This window comes from Ornithorhynchus anatinus, chromosome 2 (assembly GCF_004115215.2).
Source record: "Ornithorhynchus anatinus isolate Pmale09 chromosome 2, mOrnAna1.pri.v4, whole genome shotgun sequence".
NCBI lineage: Eukaryota > Metazoa > Chordata > Mammalia > Monotremata > Ornithorhynchidae > Ornithorhynchus > Ornithorhynchus anatinus.
In genome coordinates this window covers 6,946,150-6,962,302 of record NC_041729.1, presented here as the reverse complement: position 1 = coordinate 6,962,302, position 16,153 = coordinate 6,946,150, and the positions used below count along the sequence as shown (strand labels likewise).

The window sequence follows — 16,153 nt, the reverse complement described above, 5'->3', positions numbered from 1 at the left end:
GACTTGAGACTGCCAGGCACAAATTTCCTCTCATCTCTGGTCATCTCTGGTTTTGTGTATCAATCATTCATATTTATTGAGTGTTTACTGTGTGCAGAGCACTGTACTAAGCACTTGGGAGAATATAGTATAACAGAGTTGGTACACACCTTCCCTGCCCGCAACAAGTTTACAGTCTAGAGGACAAGTTTACCGTCTAGTGTGTCTTAGCGTGATTCTTTTCATTGTTTACCGCTTCCATGAAGTTGTGCTAGATTCATTTATCTTAGAAAGTCTTGGATGAAAATTCATTCAACTGTATTTATTGATCACTTACTGTGTGCAAACTACTGTACTAAGCACTTGAAAATTATTCAAGTATAGTGAAAGAAACATTTGAGAATAAAACTACAAAAATTAAGTTAGTAACAAACTCCCTTCTAATAAGCAATATAGAACTAGTCCTTTAAGTGGAAACTAGATGTTTCTTTGAATCAAGAATAAACAATATAGAATCTTATTTTTAAGCTTTAAAGTGTTTCCTCCCTGCCCCTCCAATTTCATTATTATGGCTTCCTCAAGTGCACACCCTGCAAATAATAGAATGGTTTCAACTAATAATTATACTATCTTGAAATACATGAGAGGTGTACTTACTGTGTGTTTTTTTCCTCCTGCCATAGGGATATGATACTCCCTTGCATTTTGCATGCAAATTTGGTAATGCAGATGTGGTTAATGTGCTTTCTTCACATCCAGCTATTGTAAAAAATCCAAAGAACAAATATGAGAAAACACCAGAAGATGTAAGTTTGTTTAAAATTTACACCTTTAGGAGCATCGTAGTTGTTTGCTGAATGTTGGCTTTTAAAGTGAGACCCAAAGGCTGAACGTCCTTCTCTGTGTTCTGCAGTTCCCTCGTGAATTAGCTAAGAATTGCTAAGTGGAGGGCGGGGTTCACAACTGGGAGGACTCACGGTTTCACTTCCCTTCTCTATTCTCTCCATCGGCCCTGAGATGTAAAATACATTCCCCTGCCATCCACAGAATACACACTCCTCCATTCCACACACCTCAGTCAGTTAATCCATGGTATTTATTGAGCACTTTTGATGGGCAGAGCACCATATAAAGCACAAGTACCTCTTTCCCTGGCTGCATGCCCATGTCTACAGGTGCCATATTGCTTCAGGCCATTCAGCCTAGAGGTGACTTGGTTGCCAGAACTGGACAAACCTAACTCAGCAAAATCTCCAGGGGAAGGTAAATAGAGCCTGAGCTATTAGAGCCTCTTGGAATCCTGAATGTCAGAGAGAGGAAGGAAGGAGAAAGAGAGGGAGAAGAGTGTGTGTGTTCATGGCTCTGCCAGGGTGGTGGGACAGGCTGGCTATGTCTGGGGTGGCAGGATCAGACGGGGAAGTGGGAGAGAGGGGAAGAGTGACCTAGTTGGAGGGAAGGAATTGAAGTAGTTGTGATGGGCCAGCTTGTGCCCAGATCTTCTGCTGATAGAATGGCACTTTGGCTAGCATGCATCCTCCCTCTCCAGTTTCACATGTTATACCCAGGTTATCATTTCTGATGCGTCTTACTTTGTCCCTTTTTTTAATGTGTTCCTGCAGTGCCTTATATTTATATCACTTCCTTTAGCATAGTTCATCCCTCTGGAGGGCAGCTTGTGGTTCGGGGGACTGTTAACTGAATAAGATATTGTTGTCTGAATTTAAGAAAGAGTATTTTCCCTTCCTGGCATGTTTGCAAAAGAATAACACTGAGAAGACTGAAATAGCTCTCCATATGCTTTTAACACTGTACTGGCAGGGTTATAGAAACTTTTTCTTCCCAATGTAATTTCATGCCTAAAAAAAGGCTCAGTTTCTGAGCTTCTGATTACTCATTTTTTCTAACAGGTAATTTGTGAAAGAAGCAAAAATAAATCTGTGGAACTGAAGGAGCGAATCAGAGAATATTTAAAAGGCAAGTCTGTAAAATTGATCTGTGAACCCGAAATACATATGGATACCTATATGAGCAAAATCATTGAATTAAGTTCTAAAGATCTTCAGATCCACAAAGTTCTTGTCATCATCCAACCTCACCTTTGTCAGTCTTAGGAATCAAACAGCTCTTTCTTTTTATCATAATTGTGGTATTTAAGTCTTTACTGTGTGTCAAGCACTGTTCTAAGTGCTGGGGAAGATGCAAGATAATCAGGTCAGACACAGTCCCTGTCCCACACAGGGCTTACTCACAGCCTGAGTAGGAGGGGAACCTTTTTTATTTCAGGCTCAGACTCATTATTTTAGGCTCAACTGCTGGGCTTGTCATAATTAGAATAACTACATTAATACTGAAAATTTAGTGATGTCTTATTTGGGAACTCTGTATAACAGTAGTAACTTTATCTGGTGTTAGGATTATCTAATTAAATGGGTTCCTTAGTAAGCACATGCCCAGAAAATGTACTAAAGCTACTTCTAAACTGTTCTGAAGTTCTTTTGATTTCCTCCTCCTATTCTCAGTCTTTTTATAGTTGATCTCAGCCGGGTCTAACCGTAGGTACTAAAGTTATGTCTAAAAATGTTCTGAAGTTCTTTTGATTTAATCGTCATTTTCTCAATCTTTTTTATAGTTTATCACAGCCTGGTCTAGCCATAGGTGACTTCTTGGTCACAGACTATATTTCCCCGGTGAACCCACCTCCTCCTCCAGTAAGCGCTCAATAAATACAATTGAATGAATGAATCTGGACTCTTACAATATTCTGGACTATTTCCACTTAAGTAGTGTTGGAGCCCTTTCCGAGAAGAGACTTTAAAGCATTTCAGGAATAATTGGGGGATAGTAGAAGTTGCATCAATTAAACAGAAGTTAGAGTGACCGTGGCAATCAGATCTTGGTACTTCAAATTAGGTTTAAATGGGTATGGTATTTATGGAAAGGGGGATAGGAGGAAGTTAACATTACTGTGACTTCAATTTAAAAGCAAAACTAAAAAGCCTCAATTGGAGATGAATATTTAGCAGTACAGATTAAAAAAACATGAAAGCATGTCCACTGAGGTAGTAACCATCTTAGTGGGGAGATGTTAGAGGGAAGGAAGTGGGTGTAGATTCATGTTACAGAGTGTGATGCCCAGCTTGATAGTCCGACAGTGGACTTTAATTTTCTTTTTAATTAAATTTTTAATTTTTAAATTTTTAATTAAAAAAGAGGGTTTGGGCCTGTGGAAAAGTCCAGGGCAAATTTCTCACTGCAGGGAATCTCTATGGTCACTACAAGTACCATTTGAAATACACTTGTCAATTCTCTCCCATTAGGTCACTATTATGTACCCACTTCTGAGAGCAGAAGACAATTCCTCTTCCCGTGATTGGTTCACCGTGGTCTCTCGATCAGACAGATGACAGTTTCCATCCAGCTATTTCTCGATTGGTGTAGTCCCAAAGATCCTGTCTTGACCGTGCGAGCTTTTGCAGGGCCAATGAGCCCATCTAAGGTAAAGAGTTCAGGGAAGCATCTCCCTCAGCAAATGGTGACTATATCTTTTGGAGATCCTGTTTCTAGAATCAGAGCAAATACAGTCAGTTCTCTGTTAAGAGAAGCAGCATGAGAAGCAGCATGGCTTAGTGGTTAGAGCACGGACCTGGGAGTCAGAAGGACCTGGGTTCTGATTCCGGCTCTGCCACGTGTCTGCTGTATGACTTTGGGCAAGGCAGTTCACTTCTCTGGGCCTCAGCTACCTCATCTGTTAAATGGGGATTAGGAGTGTGAGCCCCATGTGGGACAGGGACGGTGTCTAACTTGATTAATTTGTGTTCACCCTAGCACTGAGAACAGTGCTTGATATGTAATAAGCCCTTAACAGTTACCACTTAAAAAAAAAAGATACAAGGATGTTCTTAAATCCAGCCTCAGAATGGGCTCCTTTGACACAAATGCTTGGGAACTTGTTTTATTGTTTTATGTTTCATTTGTGTTGTGGTATTTAAGTGCTTACTATGTGCCAGGCACTGTACTGAGCAATGGGGTAGATTCAAGATAATCAGGTTGAATACGGTTCCTTTCCCACATGGGGCTCACAGTCCTAATCCCCATTTAGAGACAAAAGTGACATATTCCTGGCATCAGACATGCAATACCTATTTATGTACCATCTATATATAAAATGTCTGTTCCACATATATATGTGTATTTTGGAAATTGATGTTTTCCCCCATAAATTTCCAAAATGACTGTGAACTCATTTGGAAACTCAGCCTTTAAGTCTTCTTGGTCAGTGGGAGCATTGGTGACCTTTAATAGTGATAGAGTTTTTCCCTCCCTCTTTTTTCTTTCAAAGGCAGAAGATTTTCCACAGGCGCTGGAAGACTCCACCTCGAGAGAGAGCTGGTTTCTTTCATGATGTCAGGAAATCTGATCCAGAAAGAGGCGTTGAAAGAGTGGGAAGGTATTTAGAGAATAAGAGCATGAAGAAATTCAATGTAAAGCTTGAAGCAATAAAGATCAATTATAATGTTTCAGCAATCGTAATGACAGTGTAAAGTGTATATACAGCCTTGCAAATTGGTTCAAAACACTGACTGGTGTGGAATTTTTTTCTTTTTAATCAGAGTCCAAATTTAACTGCCTTTACCGTAATTTCAGTTTTCTAGTAAAATCTGTTGACTTTGGGAATCAGTGAAGGAATTCATTTCCAGTGCTGTAGGGAGGCTTTCCCCTTTCCACTAAAGTTCTTAGTTGTTATTAATTTTTAAATTTTGCTTAAGACCTGGCTTAATTTCTTATAGGTTTTGCACCACTTTGCATGGCTTGGTTGTAGCATTGCCTATTTGGTTTTGTTTTTTCACTCTTCAGAAGGTGACCTAAGATGTTGTCATCAGGATGGTATAGTTTATTTGCAAGGGAAAAGGAAAAGCTTATTCCTGTTCTTAACTAAATAATTCAATGACAGGAAAAAGAAATTCATTTCAATCAATGGTATTTATTGAGCACTTACACTGTGCAGAGCACTGTACTAAGCACTTGGGAGAGTACACTAGAACAAAATTAGCAGTTACGGTCCCTGCCCATAATGAGCTCTCATGAGAAGTCCCTGAACATTATTTTCAAGAGGCACCAAAACCAGAATGTGTTTGTGAGTAAATCCGCCTCTAGGCTAAACTTGTGGGCACAGAGCTCTGTTACATCGCTTAGTACAGTGTTTTGCACATAGTAAGTGCTCAGTAAATACGATGGATTGATTGACTGATAGAAGTCTTTACTGCCCTGCTGTGTTCTCAGTCTTTTTCATCCTGAGCACTGGGAAATTTGGAAAGTATGGGAAATTGCACAGGAAATAGAAAATCTGGTCTCAGCCGTGGAGTACATGGCAATCTGAAAAGGAGACGCGCTAAACGTGGAAGCACAAATGACTAGTCACAGAACTGTTCAGAACCTATGACTGCTAATAGGACAGAGCTGTAAGCCTGTATTAGGGTGCCATAGGAAGCCCCTGGAGTGAGGGAGGCAGGCAAAAACTCATTTGCAGGAGGAATTTTGCAAAATTAGCACTCTTAGAAGTTGTTCTTTTTGCTTGTATATTTGACTCACCAGATGAGTTCATTGCAAACTGCTTTAAACTTTTAGCAGGCAAAGAGCTTTTTCAATTCAAACTGTTATTTGTTCTTATATTTAGGATGAAATCTAGGCACCATTTAGCTACAAATGTTGGTTTGGAATTATAGTTTGGTTGTACCTTTTTGATTGTCTGTGTTTAGTAAACTTGTGTTGTCACCCGTCATTTAATAATTGATTCTGCTTTCACAAATGATTCATTTTATTTTATTTATTACAGGGAGTTAGCTCATGAGCTGGGGTTCCCGTGGGTTGAATACTGGGAATTTCTGGGCTGTTTTGTTGATCTGTCTTCCCAGGAGGGGCTACGACAACTAGAGGAGTACCTTGGTCAGCAGGAAATGAGCAAAAAGGCTCAGCAGGAAACGGGAGAAAATGAAACCCGTAACAGATATAAAACTTCACATTCTTCAGGTAAGGAAAGACTAGGTTAAATACAGTTGTGATCCTGCATAAAAACGACCAGATATTGATTCACCTGATACAGATTAAACCAACAAATGACTTAATTCCGAGCAGCAGAGTGGCTTAGCCAAAAGAGCAGGAGCTTGGGAGTCACTCTGCCACTTGTCAGTTGTGTGACTTGGGCAAGTCACTTAGCTCTAGCTCGTTGTGGGCCGGGAATGTCTACCACTCTGTATTCGGTTTTCCTAAGCGCTTAGTACATTGACTTTGCACACAGTAAGCGCTCGATAAATACCATTGATTGACCATCTCATCATTTAGCATTTTTGATTTAAAGAAAAATAATCCTTTGCCTTTGTGAACAAAATGCACTTCAGTGTTTCTTTTGCTGTCAGATTAAATTCCTCATTTCAGGAAATGCAGAGACTTAGTGCCTTTTGACACTATTTGTCTCTCAGATGTCAACATTCATTCATTCAGTAGTATTTATTGAGTGCTTACTATGTGCAGAGCACTGTACTAAGCGCTTGGAATGTACAAATCAGCAACAGATAGAGACAATCCCTGCCCATTGACGGGCTTACAGTCTAATCAATAAGTCATAGTGTTTAGCGCAGCAGGTGGAAGGGTCTCAGTGCCAGTACTTAATGGATGAGGTCATAGTACTGTACCAATTTGAAAGAAATCATATTCTCCCGCCTGCCCCCACCACCTCCCCAAACATATCAGCACAGTGACTTTGAAGAAGCTGTGGACCATAAATTTACATATTCTCTCCTGATATCCTGGTCTCAGAGGACTTTGCCTAAAAATTTGCGCGTTTAAATGGTGATGCAGAACGTTTTAAATAGCAAAGATTTTATATATTTAAAAGAAGGCTAGAACGACCAAAAAGACAAGTTTACAAAATACGTAGTGGAGTATTTGTTCTGAACAACAGTAGGCATCGAATCAATACAGTTGTTTGATTGTTCATCTGCTCAAATATTTTATTCCTGGAGCTGCTAAGGTCTTCTGTTTGCATTTCTTTTTATAGGCAAGGGTAAAAAAGGTAGCAATTCCATTTCTGTTGGAGCGTTTCTAGATGAAGATGATGGACATGAGCTTAGAAGAAATTAAAAATCGACAAAATGCAGCACGAAACACCAGCCAGCCAGTTGCCTCTAAGGAACCCACTATTGATGCTTTTGGAGCCTCGGAGGCGAGATATCCTTCCATGGAGCATAAAACCAGCATTATAGAGACGTCAGTGCTACTCTGGGAGGCACTATGAGAAAAGGGGGTGGTTCTAGCAAAAATGGATTCTGCAGTCCCGTAGCCAATGCAGGATCATCGGCCGTGAAAGGCGGCAGCCCCGGGGAGGGAGGAGCAACTGCCCTCCCCCGTCTCCAATTTAATGGAAGAATTTCAGAGGATGACTTTGAAAAGGTCAAGGGCAGGAGGAATTTCCGGCTTGGAGAAATCGAGTCAAGTTCGCGCAACAGCCGAAGATGAGAGGATTCTGGCTGCAGGAATAAATCGCGTGAAAATTTCCAAGGACCAGTTAGATCAGGAGTGTTCAGCTCAGAATTGAGGAGAGCTCTTGGCAGAGGCCCCCCGCTCCAGGAAAATCTGGACACGCCAAAACAGGAAGGAAACAAATTGCCGCCAAGAAATGGAGATGTCCTCCCAGCACCTGGTGTACCAGAGCGTCGTCTCAACAGCTCAGCAGTCCCAAAGTGCAGTCTGAATGTGCCTCTTATTTTCTCAAGAGTCTCCTCAAGGCTGCTTTGAGGACTCCCCTCTCAATGAAAGAACAAGAAGTTATTCATCTTTGGGTAGGACCATATTTAACTAGCGCATGGATGTGTCACTAACTTGAACTCTCCAGGCAAGCCTTTTTACAGCTCGATGTACTCTATGGATGTTCTCATTTCCTACCTTGCAATAATTTTTAACGCAGTTGGTTTTTGGCTTAAATGACTTTATTATAACAGAAGATGATGCTCAATCTTCCCAGTAGAATTGTTATGTATTGTAAACTAGGATTTTTTCCTCCCCTACTCCGCAAGATTAATGACAGGAACCCTTCCAGGTTTCTTGGCAATGTCACAATCAAGCCACTGTTTGGGGCCACTGGGCAAAACTGTCCAGTGATTCAACAGCTTTAATTGAGTTGCAGGCAGAGGTTGGGACTAGGTTTCTGGGAGTTGTCATGAAGGAAGACATGGTTCCTGCTCTTTGACCTTTATATTCCACAGGGGCAATGGGATCCACACACAGAAAGTTACACACTGGGGTAGCATCATGCCACATATTGGATAAGACCAGTGTTTCCTTCAGCACAGTGCACACAGCTCTCCGATAGTGTAGGGGCTATCTTCCTGATGTACCCCCATCCAGGAAAGCCCTTGTGCCAGTGCCTTGACTGGTACATGTGCACAATCATTTTTTCCAATATTGGATTGCGTTCTATCCGTTCATTCTTTCAATCAATTGTATTTATTGAGCACTTACTATGTGCAAAGCACCATACTAAGTGCTTGGGAGAGTACAATACAACAGCAGACACATTCCCTGCCCATAACGAGCTTACAGTCTAGAGAGGAACCTTTTGGAAAAACATTCCTTAGTTCACCAACAGTGATCTCTCCAAACATACAGAATATGAGCCTGACCGGAAGCAGCCCATATTATGTCGCTGACTTTGACACTAAACTTTACATGGACCAGCTGTGTGAAAATTGGCCTCTTTGCTTCCATGCTTCCACTTAAGGGTTATCTTCTAATCTCCCTAACGTTTCTCCCATCTTGATCTGTCAGAGGACTATCGTCCAAGAGTTTACAAAACCTTTCTTGAATCTATTGGTATTTTTGTCTCCACAATATTCCTGTGGTTTTGATATATTCAGAGGTGTCCAAGGGCTGCGATTGCAGTAGTGGTAGGAGTGATTGGTCTTGTGTAGATCAGCTGAGAAAGTTTTTCCGGAGGAGATTGGTTTTTGGTAGTTTTGAAGAAGGGAAGGAAATGAAAGGAGCTCTAGCAGCAGAATAATCTCAGTGAATTAAACTCTTAAACTCAGGGAGTCTAATCTGAATAAGTCAAGTCAGAAATATAGAAGTGTATTTTTTCTGCTGCTAAATTAGAATACTGTGGTTATGTACAGTTCCTTGTACATAGCAAGTGCTTAATAGTTACCGTTATAATTATTATTATATCATCTTCCTAGAGCCGCTATTATCTGCCTCTTTACTTTTTTAAATCTGTAGGGCAGTGGAATATTTTCCTTGGCTGAATCCAGCTGCCTCTGCGGTTTCTCCTACAGCCCATATGGCTTGGAAGTTTTGTTAACCATAGGGTGGATCAAAACTTATTTTAGAGTTCCTTTGGAAGTAATAGATAAGGTAAGGGAGCAAGAAGGGGACACGTACCACATCAAAATTATTATGAATCCTGGATTAGTGGGGTCTGAATAAATGAGGCTCTACTGGATAGGAATTTTAGTTTCTCTTGAATTCTGAATTAAAGAAAGAAAAGTAGAAGACTTGACAGATCAGCATGGCAGCAGTGATGGGTAAAACAGCGTGGCCTAGTTCTAATCACAGCTCTGCCACGTGCCTGCTGTGTGACCTTGGGCAAGTCACTTAACTTGTCTGTACCTCAGTTTCTCCATCTGTAAAATAGAGTTTCAATTCCTGTTCTTCCTCTTTAAACTGAGAATGCCTTGTGGAACAGGAACCATGTCTGATCTCATAGTTTGGGTCTTCCCCAGCACTTAGCAGAGTGCCTGGCATGTAGTATCTACAAATGCCATTATTGTCATTATCATCAGTTTGCTGGAAGCCGACATTGTTATTTATCTTACTGGGACCTAAAAGTGTCAAGTAGTCTTCATTGGCTGTAAAGAAAGATGACTATAGCTCTGAGGTAGCACCTTAGTACCCAGGCGACCTTAATATAAAACACTTCGTCAATCTTATTGGGCTTGCTGGGGGGAAATCATCCCTCTCATGGTGCCCAAATGACTCTCCAGGTGGGGCTGGTACTGCTGCTTTGTTGCTGGCTCAGCCATTTGGAGTCCTTGATGTTGGATTTAGTCACTGAAATATTGCCTCTTGTTATGCCCTGCAGTTAATTATAGACCATCTTTTGCCTGTAACCTTCAACTGTGAGCTTGTTTAAAAATAGAAAAATAAAAAAAAAGGTGGGCTTTAAACCAAAAATAATCCCATTTTCATGCTAATTAATAACAACAGCTTGTGAGCTTGTCATATTTTGTTTTCATTCAGTCTATTTATGTTTCAGAGACGAGCCTTCCAAGTTGGACCGGGATGTTTTAGCAGCTTTAGAGCACGTAGAGATTGACGCTCAGAAATACCCGGTCACTTACAAATGGAAGAAAACGGTACAATCCTACTCTACTTCCGCCCGGCAAAGGTATTGGTGCAGATTCAGGAGAGAAATTCTGTCTGTCAGTGGTGGCTGTTGGTTGCATGGCTTCTTGAGTAGTCAAATTTGGCAGAATGTCATAAAATGCAGAAATGCATTTGGAATTTTAAATCTGACCACTACTGTGGGTGAAGCACCCCCCAGGCCTCGAGGGAACGGGGAAGGTCCAGGCCTGGCTTGCAGGGTGAAGAGTGGACCCAGTGAAACCACCTCGCCCAGGACCAGCTCGCTGCTCCCTAGACCCTTTCCAAGACGTTGACCGAGCCAAGGTCCCAAGCCTGCTGCCGCATGGGTCTGGAAGGGGTCGCAGCGGGACAGAAACACCGTAGTGGTCTGTCACAGTCAGAGGTTCATTGTGCAGTCCTCTGGTGTCCAGGCTTGGAGGTTGGTCACTGCTGCCTGCACAAGTATGTAGAATTGGGAAGTGGCGTGGCCTAATGGTTAGAGCCCGCACTTGGGCGTCAGAAGGATTTGGGTTCTAATCCCGGCTCTGCCACATCAAGACCTTGGGGGAGTCACTTCACTTCTCTGTGCCTCAGTTCCCTCAGGCGTAAAATGGGGATTCAGATCATGAGCCCCACGTGGGATAGGGATTGTCCAGCCCAATTGGCTTGTGTCCACTGCAGTACTTAGAACAGTGCTTGGCACATAGTAAACGCTTAACAAATACTGCAATTATTACTAGATTTGTATGCAATTTGGATATTATAACACTAGAGGGAGTCAAACTGCTCACAGTCTCATTTGCGCTATTTATTCTTACAAGCTCACGTCCAGTGGCTATCCGTACTGGCCGGTGGCATTTTTAAAATTGTTTTAATTTTTTAAATTACATCTGATAGTATGGCACCAGGTGACGGTTGGTATATCTGGCCAGTGAGAGCTCCTCGGTACCGGGAGTTTTCTTGCTAAACGTGCAGATTTAACGTATTAGTCAAACCCTCCTTTCAGTCTGTACAATTCGGTCTGTAATTTTTGTAATTAGGTTCTTCGTATCTATCAGCGCCCCGTCCGTCGCAGGAGTCGTGTGCAGGTCGGAAGCCTGCGCGGCTCCCATTTGCCAAGGTGCTTTGCCTGGTGAACTCTTGGCTCTGAAGCAGCAGTCACTGGCCGCTGCTGCCTGAGCTAGACATAGTTGTCAAATGCTCATCTCTGCACTTCAAAAAAATTAGCCAAAGCCACTTGAAATTTTAGAAAAACTTTAAGAGGCTGTGGTTGATTTTTGAAGTGCTTGGCTCCCAATCCGTGGAGTGGGCCGTGGATGAAGGGAGATGGAGGAGCTAAATAGTGTGGTGGTGGCAGTGATAGGGAATTGGGGGCATGGAAAGGTTCACTCGATTTGCCCCAGCAACCAGCTCCTCTGCAGGTAGATTGAGAGGATGAGTATCGGTGGGCAACCGGCTGGGAGATAACCGGAGGCCTCAGATGATATGGGAGGGGCAGGGCCACCCAAGGCTTCAGCACATGTTCCTGGCAAAGTAGGCTTGCTCCTCACAGCTCTCTACAGGTTTGGGGAAATTCCCCAGAACTCCTTTTTGAACAAGTGGAAAATTAGCAACCCTGCGCTTCCAACTCCCGAACTAAGATTTCCAGGCTGAGCAACACTGGCGATGTGATGTATCGACTGCTGAAACTGTTCGTACCGCTGTCAGGAGTTCAGAGTTACCTCAGGCTTTCTCCCCCCACCCGCCATCCCTCCTCAACCTTTTCCCAACCACTCCGATTTTTAAACGAATAACTGCTCTAACACTACTCTCTCGTTTTTCCCGTAGTTGGCCGAGTCCCGTGCTGAAGGGAAAGCTCAAGTTCCAGGCTTCGGCTCTGGGGTCACCTCACGGCTCAACCTGTCCCAGTCCCGGAAGGCAGAGTCCAGTAACGGGCAGCCCGGGGAAATACGGCAGCTCCTCCTCCTCTTCCTTTTCCCCTAGTTTGGGGAGCCCCGGACGGTATAGCCCAGCCTATGCCAGCCACCTCCTGCTTTTAAAGTTAGGTCACCTTTCGGAACCGTCCGCCCTCTAGAGTGGACTCGCATCTTCGGGGGGCGTCAACTCGATGTTCACTTTTGCTTTTTTTAAAACAGGAAAGGGAGGGAATTTACGTGGCTAAAATAATACAGGACAAAGTGTATTCCGACTATTTATTCATCCTCGTTTGATGAGGACAAATATACAGTTATAAACAGAAACTGTGAATATATGTTGATCCGGTAACCCGATTAGATCCGTGGTGACTTGTGAGACGTTATTGCAGTTGAACACCGTTAAATCTTAATTATCTAGTGCTTGTAATGGTAAAGCAGCCTTGGTACATACACTCTTTTGAAAAAAAAAAAAAACCACAAACAATTCTTGATTGAGTATGAGGATCTTTATGATAGAAAAGCAGACTGAAACCGAACTAGTTCATCCTTGAGGGTGGGTTTGTCAGTTGTTGAATTCACTGGGGTGATTGAGATCAATGTGGAGACCGTGGCATATGTTTTGGCCTGCTACAGTGATTCTAATTGCTGAGGGGGTTTGGCAGCGGTTGGGGGGGACCCTCCCACCCCCAAACAAAGATGAAATTTGGTTGTTTGCAACATTTTGGTTACAGTTTTATAGTTATGTGATGGGAAAGCCCTTTTTGTAGGTTAACAGATAACTAATTAGGTAGGAAGGAGAAGCGGAGAGGGAGGACAAATACATGAAAATCTTTTTAGATCGCTTCCCAGCTCAGAATCTTGCAAGCATCGGCAACTTTAAAGACATTAGAGACAATTCGAGGTGTTGATTTGAAGATGAAAAACCCTGAGCTCTTTCCACAGAAGTCCTTCCCAGGCGGTAGGAATGACAGATTGCCTCACAAAACACTCTAGGGATATACGTTTAAGACTCTTGTAAGACTACCAGCTATTGAATTTCCCCGGTCCAGGTTAGCATGGTGCATTATGGAGATGTTCGTGGATTCTCTAACCTTTCCTTTGAGTGGAAACTCTATTAAAAGGCTGGATAGAGATTGAGATGAGAATCAGCTTGTAAGGGGGAGTCTGTTGCCGGGTCCTGTTCTTTAATTTGCAGAGTATTCCGTGTTATGACATAGAGAATTGTTTCTGCACTCTGAGCAGTGCAGGCAAAGACAGGAAGGCTACGACATGCATCCCCCTGCCCCCCAATTTGGAGATCTGGCAGTTTGCAGTACTGCTGAGAAAAATGACTCCATTACCTAACGTGTGCATCCGTCTGGGACTCTTAGAACACTTTCAGTAGACTACCCAGCTGATGCCAATCAGATATTCAGAACCTGCTTCCCTCGCCACCATCAACTGAGTAATGAACTAAATGGCATTTATTTTGGCTATCGAAGCATTTTCAGTGAAACGTGTTAGCTGATGACACCCTCTGTAAAGTGTGGGAGCAGCAGAGGGACGTGAGTAGGAAGAAAATGCAGCCAGTTTTAACGGCAGCGAGGAGAGGTAAAAGTCTGGCTTTCAGCGATCCGACCCAGGTGTACACACTGTAGAGTAAATAATTGTTACATACCCAAACTGTACTCTCTTCTGAATATATTCAGCATTCGGTACAAACTCCCAAACTGCACTTAATGCTTTGGCAAGCTTAATAGTGCCTTTTGTAATATAAAATTTTTTTTTTAATCTTGCTTTTTAAGAGTGTTGAGGCAACTTATGTGTGTAATGAAACCTGAGTGTTCCTTTTTGACAATTGTTTTTAATAGATACATATGCGAAAGGATATTCTTCCTGCGGGCACGGTGGTTAGGGCCAGATCCGAACGCTAGAATCTAGCCTTAGGCTTCAAAGTTCAAAAGAATATTACAGTTGTTAGTGTTTGGTTCTGTTCTAGTTGATGTGGACGTTAGAATGGGTAGAAGTCATGAACATATTCTTACCAAACAACATTCTAAATAAGAGTCTAAACATTGGCATTAATTCGCAATAATATTACTCCTCCCTTAGCTCCGCTGAAGTAACGGATATTCTAACGTGATATTCGGTACTTAAAGTTTAATTTTTCTCATTCAGATTGAAATAAAACTGACAGCCGTTATTTTTCTTCTTGGTCACCTGCTAGTGTTTTTTCAAACAGCTATGCTTAGTACATTTAAAAGGTCTTCTATTTTTTTGGCATATTGGACCTTTACTTCTGTTTATATGTCTGTAAAAAAAAAAAAAATAGCTGCTCAAAACCTTAGCTCAAGAGATGCCATTATTCACTAAGTGTCCAAAAGTTCACTGCATGGCATAAAACTCCATTCCTTTTGGTTTTAAATTCCTGGCAGATAAAAATCAAAATACAAAGTTCCTTCTCCATTATGTTGCATACATACAAAGGCGCTTTTTAAGCAATATCTTAGGCAGTTTTAAAAACACATCGAAGATCATCGACTAATATTCATATGCTATTTTCTTGTCCCTTTTTAACTTGTAGCGCTCTATTTTCTATAAGCATATTTCTGGCATAAACAGAAACCTCTGACCACATATTTTATAAAATAGGGTATTTAGGTATCTAATTATTTTTGTGAGACATAGAAATTGATATGTAATATGATTTCTGAGAAATGGGTGCTTTACAGGAGAATATACTCTGTGGCAGCAGAACACACAGGATCTTGAAAAGGAAAAACTGCAGTTGGAGACTCGGCGGTGGGTTTAGCTGTGCATCCGTGTACTTTAAGTGTTTAACTTTCTTATAGTCATTTTAATTTTAATTAGTAACTGAGCGTCCCTTATATTCATTCCTGATTGAATTCAGATTTGTTTAAAACACACAGTAGTTTCACCATTGTTTTTCACCGCCTCCCCGCCCCCCTCCCCCAAAGTTAAATAGCTGTTTGTTTAGTTGATGGGCCAATAGGTTCCATGTTAAAAGTTTCTACAGTTCTATACAAGGGAAATACTTTATCTCGACAGGCCATAGCTTTCAAAGTTGTTTCGAGGGGAAGATTAAGGGAAGGGGGTTTGGGAGATCAGGTCTTAGAGAAAATGTTTCACACTGTGCCAAGTTGCTTAGTTTTGTCTTTGGAAAACCAACTATTTGGATAAACAGTTCTGTAAAGAAGCCGTAGTTGGGTTAGCAGAGCTCACTGTGTAACTGAGGAACAATGTGCTTTAAATGATACCGAGTCCATATTCTAAAGGAAACACTCTCCACAGTCTTTGGCTCTTCACAATTTGAAGGTGTTTGTTTTCTTAACTGGGGGCAAGTGTGGGTGTATTACATATTGTGGGTGAAGATGCATCGTGTATTCTGGACCTTCCAAAGTGCCAGTGTTTGTTATTTCAGTTCTGTGTGTAAAATAAATATGCTGGAGTGAAATAAAGTGCAAAATAACACTTTGCGTAGTATCTAAATGAAACTTTTTTTTAATGGGCTCTTCTATGGTAGTGCTATTTCATTCGGAAACTTTGTAATAATAACAACGTTGGTATTAAGCGCTTACTATGTGCCGAGCACTGTTCTAAGCGCTGGGGTAGGTACAAGGTAATCAGGTTGTCCCACGTGAGGCTCAGTCTTAATCCCCATTTTACAGATGAGGTAACTGAGCCACCAAGAAGTTAAGTGACTTGCCCAAAGTCACACAGCTGCCAGGTGGCGGAGCGGGGATTAGAACCCATGACCTCTGACTCCTAAACCCTGTTCTTTCCAGTGAGCCACGCTGCTTCTCTATGTCTACACCCAGATGATTATTTGTGGTATTTAGCGCTTCCTTTGTGCCAAGCATCATACT

The 16,153-nt window shown here is 41.9% G+C and overlaps 1 protein-coding gene across 1 annotated transcript in view; it reads left to right on the top strand.

Annotated features, from left to right (window-relative positions):
• ANKLE2 (ankyrin repeat and LEM domain containing 2) overlaps positions 1–15,763 on the top strand; it is a 35,754-nt gene extending 19,991 nt beyond the window's left edge. Inside the window, 14 exon segments of the mRNA XM_029057744.2 lie at positions 663–785; positions 1,887–1,953; positions 3,297–3,310; positions 3,312–3,341; positions 3,343–3,410; positions 3,412–3,492; positions 4,337–4,426; positions 5,813–6,006; positions 7,034–7,092; positions 7,094–7,267; positions 9,247–9,381; positions 10,109–10,145; positions 10,267–10,414; positions 12,199–15,763. Coding sequence (XP_028913577.1) covers positions 663–785; positions 1,887–1,953; positions 3,297–3,310; positions 3,312–3,341; positions 3,343–3,410; positions 3,412–3,492; positions 4,337–4,426; positions 5,813–6,006; positions 7,034–7,092; positions 7,094–7,267; positions 9,247–9,381; positions 10,109–10,145; positions 10,267–10,414; positions 12,199–12,445 — 1,467 coding nt within the window. The 3' untranslated portion in view covers positions 12,446–15,763.
• Positions 15,764–16,153: the final 390 nt, after the last annotated feature.